The sequence below is a fragment of the Coloeus monedula genome (assembly GCF_965178545.1).
Source record: "Coloeus monedula genome assembly, chromosome: 18".
NCBI lineage: Eukaryota > Metazoa > Chordata > Aves > Passeriformes > Corvidae > Coloeus > Coloeus monedula.
In genome coordinates this window covers 4,605,638-4,623,039 of record NC_138798.1, presented here as the reverse complement: position 1 = coordinate 4,623,039, position 17,402 = coordinate 4,605,638, and the positions used below count along the sequence as shown (strand labels likewise).

At 50.0% G+C, this 17,402-nt stretch overlaps 2 protein-coding genes across 2 annotated transcripts; one reads left to right on the top strand and one right to left on the bottom strand.

Annotated features, from left to right (window-relative positions):
- The first annotated feature begins 673 nt into the window (after nucleotides 1-673).
- ALKBH2 (alkB homolog 2, alpha-ketoglutarate dependent dioxygenase) lies at nucleotides 674-2,747 on the top strand. Its single transcript, XM_082293210.1, has 3 exons — nucleotides 674-955; nucleotides 1,626-1,824; nucleotides 2,002-2,747. The coding sequence occupies exons 1-3, from the start codon at nucleotides 742-744 to the stop codon at nucleotides 2,453-2,455; spliced, it is 867 nt and encodes a 288-aa protein (XP_082149336.1). The 5' UTR covers nucleotides 674-741; the 3' UTR covers nucleotides 2,456-2,747.
- A 676-nt stretch (nucleotides 2,748-3,423) lies between these two features.
- USP30 (ubiquitin specific peptidase 30) lies at nucleotides 3,424-16,130 on the bottom strand. The gene is made up of 13 exons (XM_082293276.1): nucleotides 16,079-16,130; nucleotides 15,552-15,661; nucleotides 14,939-15,121; nucleotides 14,235-14,338; nucleotides 12,866-12,964; nucleotides 12,083-12,125; nucleotides 11,725-11,819; nucleotides 10,949-11,008; nucleotides 9,854-9,940; nucleotides 9,283-9,363; nucleotides 8,263-8,482; nucleotides 7,523-7,640; nucleotides 3,424-6,582 (listed from the first exon to the last, which is right to left on the bottom strand). Exons 2-13 carry the CDS (start codon nucleotides 15,649-15,651, stop codon nucleotides 6,333-6,335), a joined length of 1,440 nt encoding a protein of 479 aa, XP_082149402.1. The 5' UTR covers nucleotides 15,652-15,661; nucleotides 16,079-16,130; the 3' UTR covers nucleotides 3,424-6,332.
- Nucleotides 16,131-17,402: the final 1,272 nt, after the last annotated feature.

Sequence of the window (17,402 nt, the reverse complement as noted above, 5' to 3'; positions counted from 1 at the left end):
CATTGGCCGCCGCGCCGCGCGGGCCCCGCCCACAGGCGGGAGCACAAATGCTCGCTCGCTATTGGTCAGCTGGAGAAAGTCTGCTGCTCCCTATTGGCTCGCCGCGGCCGGAGGGGAGGTTTCTACCTAGCAACTGTGACGTCACGGAAGGTCTCAGCGCCCATTGGGCGGCAGCGGAGCGTGGCCGCTCGATTGACAGCTCAGCCACGCGTGGAGCCGAGCGGGAATTTGGAAATGGTGCCCCCCTTCCCCCCCACCCCACCAATTCCCCTCAGAAAAGGCCGCCAGGACGCCCAGGCCCCCTCCCACACACAGAGAGCCAGACACGCACGCGCCGCCACCAGACCCCTCTCCTCCCAGGCCGCGGGCTCCCTCAGCCCCCCACTCCCCACCTCAGAATCGCCGCCCGGCTCCGGGGAGCGGCCGCGCTTCTTGGCCGGCACGGGGCTGAAGAAGGAGTGCAGCGTCTTCTGCCCGATCATGGCTGCGGCGGAGCGGAGCAGACAGCGAGGGAGACCGGGGTGAGTGAGGGGCGGCAGCGGCGCGCAACAGGCGGGGATGGGGTTGGGACTCGGATTTGGCGCCAAACCCGCGCGCTTGCGCCGGGGGCGTGGCCAGCTGGGGAGGGGGCGTGGCTTTGCGCGCGGCCATCCCCCGTGCGCGCTCCCGTTTCCCGCGGGATCGCGGTCTCCGCTGCCCCCGTCCCTCCTTCGGGCATCGCTGCCGGTCCCGGGTCCGCCCATGGACGGATTCGTGGTGAAACTGCCCCGCGGGCAGGCGGGGGATGGCGGCGGCGGCGGGAAGAGGCCGCGGCTGGAGGAGCCCGGCCCGGGGCGGCCTCTCCCGCGGGAGATCCGCGCCGAGGGGCTCAGCTGTGATTACCGCATCCTCTTCGGCAAAGCCGAGGCGGATGAGATCTTCCAGGAGCTGGAGAAGGAGGTGGAGTATTTCGAAGGTATATTCCTGCCCTGTGAGGGTGCCGGAGCACGGGCTGTCCAGGGAGGCTCCGGAGGCCTCCCAAAGGGCCTGGACAATGCTCTTGGAGACTCTGCTTGGGCAGGAGGGGTGGCCTGGATGACCCCCTCTGGTCCCTTCCAACCTCAACCTTTCTGTGTCCAGCTCTCTTCCCCTCTATATCCCCCTTACCCCTTCCCAGTGAAGCATTTCCCTGCCCAGCCCACCCAGGTGAGTCCCAAGCAATTCCCAGGGCCTGGGCACAACTGGCCAGGCACCGGGAGGTTTCTGCAGCCACCTGGTGTTTGCATAATGTTGCACTGAGAAGCCAAGAACACAGGTCTGGCCCTGCAGGGTTGGTTTTGCTCAGCTGGAAGTGTTTGTCAAGGGATAATCCCGGAGTGATGACTGGAATTTGTTGGAGATGCAGAAATGAGGAATGTGGTGGGGGTGCTGGTCCTGTTCACCCCATTCGAGGGGGATAACAAGGCAGTGTCCAGCTTTGCTGGGACAGAAACACCGGCAGCAGGGGTGCCAGTTTTTGGGTTGACATGAGCACCCCCATTCCTGTTGTCTGGAGATTCCCAGAAGCTGCAGATCCAGGAGAATGTTGGGCTGTGCAGAGACAATAGAGAGCCGGGTTTGATCCTTCCCCTGTCTTGTTTAAACAGATGACTTGACAAAGCTGCACATATTTGGCACGTGGCACAAGATTCCCAGGAAGAAGGTCACCTACGGAGACCCTGGCTTGTCCTACACTTACTCAGGGGTCACATTCCACCCTAAGCCATGGATCCCAGTGCTGACCCGGATCCGGGAGCGCGTCACCTCTGAAACAGGGCACACCTTTAACTTCGTCCTCATCAACAGGTACAGCCCCTTTCCAGTTGCACCAAGCACCTTATCCTCCAACCGAAACAGAACAAAAGCTTCTGCAGCATTTGGCCAATTGCTGAGGAGTTGATTTCATTTAATTAGTAAATAACTCATTATATTCTATTATTGGTAAGTAATTAACGGTGGTAATTAACAGAGTTGTGTGCACAGGTACAAAGACGGCCTGGACCACATCGGGGAGCACCGGGATGACGAGAAGGAGCTGGTTCCCCGCAGCCCCATCGCCTCCGTGTCCTTCGGAGCCTGCCGGGATTTCGTGTTCCGGCACCGGGATCACCGCGGGAAGGGAGGAAGGGCGGGCCCAGGGAGGATCACCCTGCAGCTGGCCCACGGCAGCCTGCTCCTCATGAAGCACCCCACCAACCTGCACTGGTACCACAGCCTGCCCCCACGCAGGAGGGTGCTGGCCCCCAGGGTCAACCTCACCTTCAGGAAAGTCCTGCCCGGGGTCAAGCAGGGAAATGTTCATCAGTCAGGGCCTTTGAAAAGTGAAGCTTTAGTTCCTGCTGGAAATGTGGATTCGCCTGTGGTGAGCCAAGGGACTGGAGGAGCAAACGGACAGGAGAGGTTTGGTAACTTTGCTGCTAAAGCATGTGACCACTGATCTCAAAGGCAAGAAGGTTTTTTACACCAGGAAATGTTGCTCTGGTCCTGCTGATCCCTGGTTTTGGTCATTGCTACCCTTGTTTTGCTCGGGAGGAAGTTTGTTCTCAGCTGATCTTAATCTAAGCAATGTTCCAAGATGAAAATCCTCCACAGGCTGGAGGCAGCAGTTTATAAACACTGTGAGCCACAAGCTGTGATCATTTAAAGCTGATACTCTACAGGTGACACTTTCTGTCAATGAGCTCTGGTTTGCTTGGGTTTTAATTGAAATAAAGCACTAATGAGCCTGACATGGAGAAGGGGAATGCTGAGGTGTGAGGACGGGGAGTGCAGCATGGCTGGATGAGTGTTTGAGTCACTGTGACTCCTCTCTGCTTGATACTCCTCTGCTCTTAGGGGAGGCTGTTCTTGCACGAGGAAGCACAAGATTTTTCCTTCCTCAGGTCCTTTGTACAAAAACCAGGCAGCAAAAAATGCCCTTATGGGGGAGAACTGGGTTGTCCCATTTCCACTGGAAGGCTGTCACTCTGAGAGTGCATTTTCCTCAACAATTATCCCTAGGGATCCCATCCTGACTTCCTGAAAGCCATCACCCCCCATGCCCACAGCGAATCCTGCTGAAATGAGGGAATTCTGTCCGGTCACCAAGAGATCTTGAGGCATCAAGGAATGGTAAGTTCTGAGTGAGAATGGGAACCAAATCCTGGCTGCAGCCACTGGAATTAGTGCTGGGCTCTGGCCTTCAGAGGTGGGTCCATTTTTCCTATGGAATTAAGGCCTGTGCAGGCAATTTGGAGTTGGTAATTCCCACCCTCTGCCACTCTGAGATGCTCTGTGGAGCATGAAGAGCTCCTGCAGAAAATCCTTCTTATCCAGGGCTTATGAAGTGTTGTTTGAACCCCTCTGGCTCCCAGCTTGGTGTTTGTTTCAAGACATTCCCACAACTGATTTTTCTACCAAGTTTGTTCTTTTATTGCTACTGTACAGTTACAAAAATACCCTGAAGTGAAAAAAGCAACTTCCAACAGCAGTGCAGTGCTTGGACTGGAACAGACATCGTTAAATTAACACACAAAATAAGACCAGAATAATCCAAACATGGAGATGTCATCTTGGAGCTCTTAATTCTTTACAGTTTATTAACATCTTCTCCACCATGGCAGCTTGGGAGGGACAAGTAACGAGTTTGAGCCTTGTGCCTGCACGGAGCCCTGGGACCTTCAGAGGGGAGGTTTGGCTGGAAAACAGATCCCAGTGACCTCCAAAGGTGAGGCTTGGCTGTAAAACACAGAGCTCTGTGACCTCTGGAAAGACAGATCCCAGTGACTTCCAAAGGGGAGGCTTGGCTGGCAAACACAGAGCCCTGGGACCTCCAAAGGGGAGGGTTGGCTCCCAAACACCTGCACAAATCCCAGTGACTTCCACAGGTGTGGTTGACTGGAAAACAGATCCCAGTGACCTCCAGGGGAGAGGATGAGCTCCCAAAGCCCTGCACAGATCTGATGCTCACAAGGGGTCGGGAGGATCTGGCACAGCTCAGGATCAGGACTGAGGTGCTGGGCTTCGCTCCCTTCCTCACCTGAGGGTTAAGCCGAGCCCATCTACTCCTGCCCACCAGGCAAAGCCACAACAAAGGTTCAACCCTCCCCTTGATAGCCCTTGAGGGAGATCCAGAGTCAATCCACAGCCCAAGGAAACAGCTCTTGGCAAAAGAGAATCTGCTGGCTGTGCAGGAAGAAGTGACTTTGTCCCTGTCCCTGCCAGCTCTCTGACAGTCCATAGTGTGCGTGTCCTCTGCCCCTGCTCCAGCACAGCTAAACCAAGGGGCTGCTCAGCTGAACTCCCAAATCCAGGAAAAACCTCTAAGCAGAGCACTGAGCATGGATAATGCAGGACACCCACTGCTGGCACTGGCAATGGTTTCAGTTCTGAGGTACAGGGGCAGAGCTGCTGGAGTGATGGTTTTTAGATGACCCCCAGTGCTGCCAGCAGGGAGGGCTGCCTCCTCCTCCAGCTCTGTCAGCTCTCCCTTCCATGGCCAGAGCAAATTTTTTGGCATTTTGCATACTTCAAGGGTTTTTGTTGGTTTGTTTTCTTGGTTTTTCTATAACTTAAAACAGGTTAAAACCAAGCTACTGCTTGTGCAGCACAGCCAGGAACCAGGAGCCAGTCCAGCAGTGCATTTCTCAGTATTTATGTACTAGGAGCATTACCTGGAGCAGGAATTGTGCTCCAGACTCTGGAATGATGAGTTGTGTCAATAATTTTGCATATCCACCCATTTGACCACTCCTGCTTTGGCTGGTTTGGAGCCTCTCCTGAGGATGTGTGAACACCCCCGAGCTTTGGGCAGCACTATGAATTCATGAGGTACAGAGTTGCCCGAAAAAAAAAAACCAAACTATTTAAGATTAAGTTGTTATTTGAAAACTTCACACTGAAAAAAAAAGCTTGTCTGATGAAGGATTTTCTCCTCCAAGCTTACAAGGACAGAAAAGAGCTAAGAACAACCTACATATTTAATTCCTGGTCATTTAAAAGCAGGTTTTGAAAGGAGGATTTTTGCTGCTTCTCCCTCTGTGTTTTGTTTGGGATTTTACTTTTGCACATCAAACAATCCAGAGCAGCAGAATTCCCCTTATTTCTATTTACAGGGCAGTCTGGAGCTAATGCAGTGACACTAGGATTCCCAGATTTCTTCATGACACCAGGAAGTGCCCACCAGTCCTGGCCCTGATGTTTATATTCCATTCAACAAGGCCTGGGGCTGCTCTACAGCTCAGCTGCAAGCCAGGAGCGTGGATCCCAATGCTGGGAATGGCAGATTCCAGCAAGAAAATGGGAAGGGCAAGTCTAGAACAGTTACAGCAGCTTGGAAATCACAGCATTAAAAGTTGTAGTTGATGCTACAAAACAACTGAATCCAACAGTGCTGAAGGAAATGACAACACTGAGCACTAGCAAACACTTCCATGTGCTGATTCCAGCTACATTCCAAAGGTATGGAGCAATAAATTAAGGTTTCAGCTCTTAATAGGTACAAAACTATCTCCTGGATAAAGCAAACTGCATTTTAAATCAGGAGAAGGGCTTTATAAAGAATTAAAGTAGTAGGAAAATCGTGTGAACGGGGAAATCTTTTGGATCGTGACTGTTTGTGGAGATGCCTTTACTTGATAGGTCAGGAGAAATGTGATGCCATGAGTTCATCCCATGGTTGTGAGGCATTCCCAGGGCACAGTGGGCATGCAGAGGGCTGGGCCAGTGGCAATGCAGCTGTTCAGGGAAGCTCAAGGCACTTCGTGTCTTAAATCATTGCCAACAGCAGCTTCCCATCGCCCCCTCCCAGGGCTCCCCACTGGGAAACACTGGGAATAGAGCCTTGGGATAAAATCCCTGCCTGACAGAGGCTTCTCAACGCACACCTGGGGCTGCACGATGTTGGAACAGCTCTGGGAATGTGGGTACAAAACACAGTTCCCAGCCATTGCCACAGGGAAGGGAACCTGGAGGGGCTGGTGCACAATGGAGAGGTGCCAGGGGAGGGATTGGGATGGGAAGGGGCTCTTCAACAGCAGCTTGACATCAACCCTTTGCAGGGCTCCCCCTTGGGAAGTGAAAAGTGTGGGATAAAGCATCTCCCCGGGAAAAGTGCCATGTCAGGACATGGAATAGAGCCTCGGGACAAGGCAGAAAAACACTTCTCAACACACACCTGGGGCTGCACAACGCCGGCAGAGCGGGATTAGGGTACCAACCACAATTCCCAGCCATTGCCACAGGGAAGGGATCCCGGATGGGGGGAGGGCGTGGGGGAGGTTTGCATAACAGAGAGGCTCAATCCACAGGCTCGGGATGATCCCAGCGCTGCCGCCTCAGTCCTGGGCCGGGCTCTGGGGCTGGGCCCGGCCGTGCACGCGCTCGTAGAACAGCAGGTAGGCACTGGCAGCCAGCACCTCGTGCAGGCTGGCCCTGCGCACGGATTCATCCGAGATCCAGAGCCACTGGCTGCTGCTGCTGCTGCTGCGGGCGCCCGGCGCGCGCCGGAAGGTGACGAAGTGTCCCGAGTGCATGTCCCCGTGGTGCACCACCACGGCCATCAGCCGGTACAGGTACAGCGGGGCCCTGCGGGGACACGGGCTCAGCCTGGGCATGCACACACACACACACACACACACACACAGAGAGCAGGAGTAGCCACAAGTCCTCCCTGGAGCAAAAAAGGGGTGGTTGCCTGAGGGGAACGGCAGCTCCGTCCCTGGAATGTTCAAGGTTGGAGCAATGTGGGCTAGTGGAAGGTGTGCCTGCCCATGGCAAGTGGTGGAATGGGGTGATGTGTCAGTTCCCTTCCAACCCAAACCCAAATTCTGGGATCAAGTGCTTGTTCATGCTGTTCCATCCTTGGAAGGGTCCAAGGCTAGGCTGGACGGAGGTTGGAGCAACCTGGGATAGTGGAAGGTGGATGATCTCCAAGTCTCCTTCCAAGCCAAACCACTCTGGGATTATGGGATTCAAACCTGCTGTGCCATCCCTGTAAGTACTCAAGGACAGGCTGGATGGGGTTTGGAGCGACCTGGGATAGAGGAAGGTGTCCCTGCCCATGGGAAGGGGACTGGACTGGATGGTCCCTGAGTTCCCTACCTAGCCAAACCATTCTGGGATTCCATGGAAAAGGATTATCAGCAGAAGCCCCAAGGGTGATTTACCAAGTGGAATCATGGCAGGTGCAACTGAAATCAAAAATGTCTGAGAAAAAAAAGAAAATCTGTGGGTTTCTTGCAACCATTTTAAAATGAAGGAAAAGAAGGCATAGAGGAAAGCAGCAGCAATGGCATTATGGCTGTTCAGGAGGATTTACATGAACCAGAGGAAGGAGATTTTGAGTTTTGCTTGTAACTTGCTCTACTCCCTCTGCCAGGACTAAAAATCACCCAAGAGATGAGCACAGGAGGTGGGACAAAGGTTACATGCTGTGACTGGGCAGCCTCAGGACAAGGACAGAAGAAAGGGAGACGATTTGAAGGACAGAAGTGAAGCGAGAGGGTAAAAAAATCTCTTAACTTACCTGCACTCAGGGAATGCAGCAAGTGGGAAAGTTCCTGGGGACATTAAAAAGGAGGAGGAGGAGGAAGAGGAGGCACCATTCATGAAGAGAGGTTTGGTACCAGCTGGTTGTTCTGCATCTGCCAGAGGAAGGAGAAATTCAGGGATTTAATGCTGTTGCTAAGAACAGCAGCCCTGCTCCTGCAGTGCCTTTCACCATGGGATACTGAAGGTATTTTATTGATTTTAAATCATTACACAGATCCAGAGGGCTGGAATATCCACAGGCAATGGATATCGGATCCAAACTGGTTTTACACGGCAAATATGAAAATTCCCATTGTGTCCAAAATCCCAGCTAAAGGAATATTGAGGTGCCTGAGGACAGACCTCCTACAGGTGGATCTTCCAACTGTTTTTCAAGAATTCACCATTCCCAGTATTCCTTCTCTGCTTGTCCTGAAGCCTTGGAAGAGATCCCTAACAAGAAAAACCCTGGGACATCCCAAGTTCTACACTCCTCTGGACATAAAAGATGGGAATTCTGTGCTGTGCTTTATAATTTTTCTTTATATAGATATATTTAGTAGGATCGAAACGAAATTATCCAAACTGAACTGTAAATTTGAGAATGGGAAAGAGATTTCTGTCCTCTTTGCAGAGCCCTACATCAAGATGCTGCTGATGGGTCGATTCTGCAGAGCAATGTTTGATCCCTGAAACGCAGAAAGAGCTGATCTATTTTATTGGCAAAGGAGGTACCTGAAGGTTTCCCTGCTCTCCCATCCTTTGTTCCAGGTGTTGTCTCCTCGGAGTTTTTCCAGCTGAGCTGCTCCTGGCTGGATTTGGGACCAGGAACCCGATATTTGTAGATGTCCATGACCAGGAATTCGTTGAACTGGACGTGTTCGTGTCTCTTCAGGGGAGTGCCTTGGTTTGACCAGCTCAGCCTTTGCAGGTGGATGCACAAACACTGGGGCAGCTTCAGGAATGTGGTCAGGAAAGGAGAATCCAAATTTTTCATGGAAAGAAACAGGTGGTGAGTCCAGGGAATAAGGAAATGCATTGCCTTTATCTCTGTGTAAGCTCAGTGGCAACAGTGTCGCTAAAGCAGGACAGTAACTCTTGTGGGATTCCTGCTGTTTCCTAATTCCCAATAATTAATGGCTTTGCACAGGGGAAAACCAAAACCATCAAGTGTTATAAAGAGCTGAAATTTAAAATCATTGCTGTAGCAAGAAGTACATCATCATCATCATCATCATCATCATTATTATTATTATTATTATTATTGGCACCTGAGGCTCCTAATTACCCACCAGTGCCCTGCTGGCCTCTGCATGACAGGATTACAGAGCAAAAAAACCCCGTGTTTTCTCACAGAAATCCCACCTGATGTTTATTCACCAGCTGTATTTGGAATACTTCAATTTCCCTGAAATGTGGAATTGCTAAAGGTGCTACAAACCCTGTAAACATAAATCAGTTTATGGGAATTAGGAATTCCAAGGAATTAATGTAAAATAAAAGAAATGCCACTGATCCAAACTCACATTTAAGTGGTTTACTAGACAACAGAAGAATATTCCCATTCTTGAAGTGTTTAATGTTTGATGCTTTGCTGAGTTGAGGCCTCAATGCCCACAAATATTTGCCAGATGAGTTTACTTTGAAAAGTAAAATGTTTGTGGTCTAACAGCAAGAAGTGGACACAACAAGATCAAAGAGAGAAGTTACTGTGTGACAGGATTTAGGAGATTTGGAGGGGTTTCTTTGCCTCACCTTTCCTAACTTTAATTGCTTAACAAATGTTGTTCTCTGGTTTTCTATGCTCTGTCCATTCAGAATTCCTTCTGCCTGGATCTGGAATCAGAAGGGAAAAAAAAATGAAGGCACCTGCAGACAGGAGCAATTGTCTCCTTAGAATATACTCAGAGCATGAATTTCACCTTCAGAATTCCTGGCCTGTCCTAAAGGATCAGAATTCTAAACCAAAATCAAGCAGAAATGAGCATTTACAGAATTCCACTCACTCAGAACTGCACTCATTTGCCTTTTCTGTTGATTTTTAAACAATACCAGAGCAAAAAAAAATGATCCCTGGTCATACCTAGTAACTACAGAATTAAATATTTGTAGATTTGGTAACAGTAGGAGTAATAAAGCCTCAAATATTCTGTGAGATAAGAACTCCTTGTTAAATATCTGAAATCCCAGAGGCTTTCCCCAAGTCCTGAAGAAAAAGGAGTTGGGAAGTGAAGCCAGGATTGTGTCAGCAGGCTCAAAACAGAGCAGGGAGGTGACAGGAATTGAAGTGACAGGAATTGAAGTGACAGGAATTGAAGTGACCTACTCTGGTGCAGTTGTCACACACAACATCCTTCACAGACTCCGAGGAGATGAAGTGATGGAGACAATGGTCCAGTGTCATGGGACGACCCTGAGTGCCAAGAAAAGCCAGAATTATTTGCAGGAATTTTAGGATGCATTCCACTGGATTTTTGGGGAAAGGATTTTTAATCATCCCTTCTGTAGAAAAACTACAGAAGTGCAGGTTTATTTCTTGAAAGAACTGACTAAATGGCTTTGGGTGATCATGGAACTGGGGGGATTCTCCCTTAGCCTGGATGAAACGTGGAAAACTTTGCAGCCTGTTGATAACAACAGCTGTGACTCCCTGTGAGAGTCCTTCAGTGGGCTTTTAAACCACAGATTCCTGTCCTGTTCCTATTTTTCTCGAGTTCCAGCATTTCAGGGGTCACTTTATGCTCTCTGACCCTCTCCATAGGAGAAATACAGCTTTTAATGCAATTTAGGCCTCCTTCCTGCCCTTCCTCATATCCTGCCCTGCCAAGGATTGGATAAAACAAAAGATAAAGAACAGAAGATGTGTCCAAATCCCAATCCTGGCTACTCTGCAAGTAGGAATCACCATTTCCATGAGTACCAGTAGTTGTGGAAAGAAATCACCACCAGACACGAAATAACAAACTCTCACAGTCCAAAAATACCCTGCAAATGTTGCCCCAAAAATCCACGGTGTTTTGTCATTTGAAGTTTTTCAGAGGCAGAAAGAAATGGAAACAATTCCCACTTGAAATCACCCGATGGAAAAGCCTGGATGGGGTAAGGTGTGACCTGCCAGGGGGAGAGCAGCTGAAGGTCACCTTCCAAGCCCTTGGGATATGATCTGGGCTCTTCAAATTCCACAGAAAAGACCAAATCCTCCACCAGGAGAAGCAGAAAAACTCCGGTGGTGTCACCAAGTGGTGTTGGACTCATCGGAACCTTGCACCACCCATTAGGGAGAAGGTCCTGCAGCAGCATGGGATTATAGAAGAGCAGGGAAATCAACTCCTAAAGGAGCTCTGAATGTCCTCTGCACCTGAGAAAGGCCCTGGGAAGGCAGAGCCAAGGTGCCAGCATCAGGGAGCAGGGGGATACGTACCCACACAGCCGCTGGAATGCTCAGGGAGAGGCTGTCGAAGGTGTCGAACCTCACAGGGCTCTGCGAGAGAACATTCCAGAGCCTGAGTTTATGTCAGTCCCAAAACAAATCCAACCCAACTCTCCCAAGATGAGCCTATGCCCCGTGCTGGCCACAATTCCCTGGTGGAACAGGATCCAAACCCTCCCAATTTCCCAAGCACGGTGCCAGGGAACACCAGGAATGTTCTGTCGGTCTCTTCCTGCTCACTCTAATTTGTTTGCAAGGTTTTGGGCAGTAAAATGCAAATGTTCTCTTGGTTTGGTCTATAAATGGGGTTTCTTTTCTGTATTTTTTTCCCTTTGTCCAGGTTATCTTCATCTCCTTACTTGGAATAACTGGACTTAGAGTGCCTTTGCCAAATGTGCTGAATGAGCAGCGAGTCCTAAACTCAGCCACGTGAGTGGATTTTTCAGGTGATATTATTAATTAATTAACTGTTAATTCAATAATAGAATAAAACATCTATTATTCTGTTTGATGAGACAGCTGTTACCCCCACAGAGTGCATCACATGGATTTTTTTTCAGTCTATTTAGGGATAAATCCTTGTTCATCACCACAATAAACACCTGGGAAATGAACAGCCTCGAGCTGTGAGTCCTGCAAAGCTCTGGAGCTTGATCCATGATCAGAAATCAGGGATGGTGGTTCCAGGATGCACTCTGAGGGTTGGATATCCCTTCTCACATTGCACAGTTATTAATAATGATATAAAATATGATCTCTTTTCATACCTGGTGCTCACAGTGTTTGCAAATCATGTTGCTGGTCAGCCTTCCATGGAAAGGGTGCTGGGATTTCCAGTGGTTGGACACAGGGGGAAGAGATCCTGCAACACAGAATTTGGAATTGTCCTTGGATTTTCCATCCATCCACTTTCAGCACTCCAATCCCACCCTTTTTAACAAAATTAATGGCTCCAAAACACCTTTTTTGTCCCACTGATTAATAATTAATGGAGGGGGGGGCATTTGTTTATATTCTTGATTTCTATTTCAGTTCAGTACAAAGATCAATTAATATTATCCCACTTAATAAACAAAACAACTACACTATGAATATTCAGAATATCCAGCAGGGATCAAATCCTACCTCTTGTCCTGCAGCTTATTTGCTTTTGGGTTATTTCTGGTTGCTGCAGAGGGAGATAAAAACATTTCATTAACCCTACCTCAGCAACGTAGGAAAAATGTAAAGTTAATACATGAAGTATTAAATGTGTTCCTATTTCATCCCTAATGGGCTTTTCTGGCATTAGAAAAATTGTGGGAATCTCAGAGGCTCTTTCTATTTGAAGAACAAAAAAACAACTGGTACAAACCAAATTTATAATTGACAATTGCTTATAAAAGGAATCATTAACCTGCAGAATTCTCTGCCTCAGAGCACTAAAATAGGAGATTCTGGAATTTTTTGGGTCTATATTTTAGACCTAGAAGTATTTTTCATAGGCAAAACCAGATATTTTTCCATCTGCATCAAGTTTAGCAGCAAGCTGGAGGATAAGATAAATTTTACCTCCATAAAGCTCTTCCACAAATGCCCATTTTGCAGATTTCAACCCCTTTTTCAGGTGTGAACTACAGATCACAGTAACTGCTTGGAGGGACTCCTGCTCTGTGCCAATTTAAATCCCTACATTCCACAGATTTAAGGATGCAAAAACCCCTCAGGAAAGCAGGATCACTGGAAATTCCAAGATGTTTTCTTAGGAAAACCCGAGAATTCTTTAAATGTGACTTACTGGTGAGTTCCTGTCAAAGGATTAAAGAACAGCTTTGGGAACAGAATAAAAAGATCCTGAACAGCCACTTTCAACTTGGGAATGTGGGCAGATTCCAGGAGTTTCTGCTAAGGAAATAAATGGGAATTCACCTCCAGGGAATGCACATCAAACAGATGGGTCACACGGGGCTGCCGATCCCGTTCGTCCTCCAGGGAAGAGGTCAGGACATGGAAGAGCTCGTGGGCATCCTGGGAAATGGAGTCAGAACCAAGAGCCATCAACAAACATTCCAGGAGGGCTGGAATTCCACAGGAAATTCGGGAAAAATTACAGCTCAGAGCTTCTATTTCTATTTCTATTTTTATTTTTATTTATTAAGGTAAGTACATACTAAATATAAGTCATAATGAACAATAAAATGTATAAATAATAAATTTATATATTTTAATTATATATTTTATATAATATATTACTATATATTATACTTCTATACTATGTTATATAATTACAAGAATAATTTTCAGTTACAAAATAGAAATATATTATTATACTTCTATACTATGTTATATAATTACAAGAATAATTTTCAATTATAAAATATAAATATATTATTATACTTCTATACTATGTTATACAATTACAAGAATAATTATTATCATTCTATTACATTACCATGAGTTCTATTTTATACTATCATGAATATATTTATATTAATATTTAGTCATATTTATTAGTTATATTAATATTCCTAATTTATAGTAATACTTATAATTATCTATAGCCATAATTTATATGTTTATATTTAGTTAAAATGAATATATTCTATAATAATAATATATTCTAATTCATTATAATAATTATGTGCTCTACTGATATATAATAATTTGTTATTCTAATTCATTATCATAATTATATATTCTAATTTTCCATTATTTGTATTAATATTGAATCTATTTTGTTGTGCCCAAAAGCTTCAGAACAGCACAAGGCACTAAAGACATTCTGGGCCTTAGAAACTCACAAGGAGAGAGAAAAACTACCCCAAAATGAATTCCCAAATCCCTGTTTTCCTCAATTTCATAACTGCAATCTATCCTTGGAAACCTGGAATATATTTTAGGAGTGGGATAATTGATGGAGTGCATCAAAACACTGACAAGAATTCCAAATAATTAGGATTACTGAAAGTCCTAATTAGGAGCAGAGCATAGATCCATGATCCAGAGTGGAAGTCCATTATCCATAGGGAAGTTAGGGCTGGATCTCTTCAGCTTTAATATTCCTGGCCCTGGCATTCCAAGCCTGAAGATAATTCCATATAATAATTTGGAAGCAGCCAGCAATTCCCTGAGGAATATCCCAGCAACCTGAAAGCCCCATTCCCAACACATGGGATCCCAAAACATGGATGTTTTCCATCACTTTTCTGGAAGCTGGATTCACATCTGACAGCTCCAGGTCTGAGGGATCCTTGTCCAAGGGGTAACAGTGGGAATTTTCCCAGATTCCTGCCATCACCTGCTCTTCAAAGGAGGAGATCTGCCACCTGTTCATCCTCAGCACCTCCAGCAGGCAGCTGGCATCCAGGACATCGTCCTCTGTCACCTCCTGGCAGGATAAAGCTGGAGAAGGCAATGCAGGAGTGTCAGGAGGAGGCAGAAATGGGTAAAAATCGGTGGTTTCTGGGGTTAAAGCACCACCAACCTCATAACCACTTCCACAGGAATATCCCAAGACTGAACTTCTGAGGGATTTCCTTTAAAAACAACCCCGTGAGGGAAGCCAGGCAGAGCCAGGGGATCACTTGAGGGTGTCAGAGATGAATTTAGCACAGGGACAAGTCTGACATGAGGCACCTCAAGCTTAAAATCGTTAATATTTTTATCCAAAACCTTGCAAAGTGTGATTGAATAGTCCAGATTTTTGGGAAAATAGTAAGCTTGGGGAGAAAAAAAAAACAAACCTTAAATTATTTGCTGATTATTTCTTTTTTTTTTTTTTTTTTTTCCCTATGGAATTCTAATTTCTGGAATTCTATGGCATTCAAGAAGTCTGTGGAAGGTGGCTGAGCTTGGCCATGGGGTTGAAAATTAGACAGGGAAATAAAATAGGGAATACAAACCCCATGAGCTTCTTTCTTTGGGAAAAGAGGCTAAAAATGACCACATTTCTCCTGAAATATTTCATCCTTGGTTTGCCACAACAGGAAAATGTCTCAGTACCTCTCAGGAGCTGCAGCAAAGTGACTGACAGGTATTGATGCTCCTGGGATTTTTCCTGCTCTGTCCTGTACTGTGCTGTGAACTCCTCCAGCCACCTGATGAAGGAGGGGCAGGAGGACAAGCCCTGGAGCAGGGAATTCATGAAGCACGTGTTGCCCAGGTTCAGGAGACCCGGGACAAGCCCTGCAAAGAGAATTGCAAGACTTTACACCACCAAGTCCAGGCAAAACAAATCCCATTTGTCAGCGGGAATGCTGTGTAGGGTGCTACAGTTAGGTGAAAATGGAGTTCTTGCTGTTTATTTGGTTGATTTTCCATCTTTCAGAGAATCCCAGGATGGGCTGGGTTGGAAGGGAACTTGGAGATCATCCCACCCCACACCTTCCACCAGCCCAGGTTGCTCCAAGCCCCGTCCAACGTGGCCTTGGACATTTCCAGGGATGGGGCAGCCACACAGAAGCTGTGCCAGAGCCTCCCCACCCTCCCAGGGAAGAATTCCTTCCCAAAATCCCGCCCTCTGGCAGTGGGAAAGAGCAATCCCAGCTGGAAAAACGGGATAAAGCGCATCCCCCGGGGCTGTTCCCGGTGCTGGCAGCCCCAGTTCCCCCGGTACCTCTCCGGCGCCGTTTCCTGCCGGTGATGGGGCCCCACAGGACGTAAATCCCGGCTGCCAGCGCCGCCGCCGCGCCCCCCAGCACCCCCCAGTTCCTCATCGCTCGGTGCCTGCAAGGGGAAAACCGGGGAAAACCGGGAAAAACCGGGAAGTGGGTCCGGAGCTGCAGCAAGCGGGAGGAGGCCGCCGCTCCCCGGCCTTCCCCGGGGCAACGGGAAGGAAAAGGGAAGGGGGAGAAGGGAAGGGGCGGGGGGGGGAACGGAGCAGGAAAAAGGCAAGGGGGAAAAGGAAAGGGAAAGGGAAAAGGAAAAGGAAGAAAGCGAGGGAAGAAGGGAAAGGGAGAAGGGAAGCGCTCGGCCCAAGGGTTCGCCCCGACCAACCCGAGCCCCCCGCCCGCCCTCCCCTCAGAGCCGGCCCCCTCCCGGCTCATCCCGAGCCTCTTCCCGGTCCATCCCGACCCCCTCCCGTCACAGCCGAGCCCTCCCCTCGGACCTGGCCCCCTCCCCCGCCCGCAGCAGCCGCCGCACCGGCCCGTCCGCCAGCATGGCCGCGCCGGAACGCGGGCGCGCGGCCGGGTGGCGCCGGGGGGACGGCGGGAGCGCGAGGACCGGCCGGGCTGAGGCGCCGGAAGTGGTGCGGGGGGGGCCGGTTATGGCGCGGACCGGCCATGGCGGGGGCGGAGCGGGGGCGGGACGGGAGCGACACGGCGGGGACGGGCCCGGGGCGGTGCGAGCGGCCTGGACCGGGGGTAGCGGGCCTGGACCGGCCGTGACACCGGCCGTGACACCGGCCGTGACACACACCGGCCGTGACGGGAAATCCCAGGAGCCACGGGCCGGTCCCGGTGTAACGGGCCGGATCCCCGCCCTGCCCGGCCCTCACAGCCCCCGAGGGCTCGTCGCCTCGCGGCCGGGGCTGAAAACTCCGGGAAAACAGTGGGATATTCCAGTCCCGCACGCTGCAGGGGCGGTTTAGTTGGGATATTGAGGGCAAATCCTGCTGGAAAGGTTGTCCAGCCCCGGGGGTTCCCCATCCCTGGGGATTTCCCGTCCCTGGGGACGCGACGCTCTGGGACACGGCCGTGGTGGTGCTGGCAGCGCCTGGGCTCGGGGGTTTTCCCGTGGCAGCGATTCCATGGCCCGATCCAAGCCCGCGGGGCGGGAGCAGCTCCGGCCCCTCAGGGCGGCCCCGCTCGGGGCAATGCGGGAACCGCGCCTGGGCCGGGCCCAGCCGAGCCGAGCTCAGCCAAACCCGCCCGCGGCGAGTCCAGGTGAGCCCAGCCGGGCCAAACCCCACTGAGCTGAACTAAGCCAGGCCCAGCCATGACCAGTCCAAGTGAGCTGATCGCAGCCGTGCTGTGCTGAGCTGAGCCAGCCCAGCCCGGCTGAGCTAAACCAAGCCGAGCTGAGCTGTGCCAGACGGAGCCGAGCCATGCTGAGCTGAGCCCAGCTGAGCCAAACCGAGCTGAGCTGAGCTCAGCCGTGCCAAAGCAGCCGAGCTGTGCTGCACCGAGCCGCGCTGAGCCGGGTCGAGCCGGGCCGAGCCGAGCCGAGCCGAGCCGAGCCGAGCCGAGCCGAGCCGAGCCGAGCCGAGCGGGTGCGCGCGGGCCGGCGGTTCCTGCGGAGCTGTCCAGCCTCTCCAGCATCCCCAGCCTCTCCAGCATCCCCAGCATCTCCAGCCTTTCCAGCCTCTCCAGCATCCCCAGCCTCTCCAGCATCCCCAGCATCCCCAGCCTCTCCAGCCTCTCCAGCCTCTCCAGCATCCCCAGCCTCTCCAGCATCCCCAGCCTCTCCAGCATCCCCAGTATCCCCAGCATCTCCAGCCTCTCCAGCATCCCCAGCCTCTCCAGCA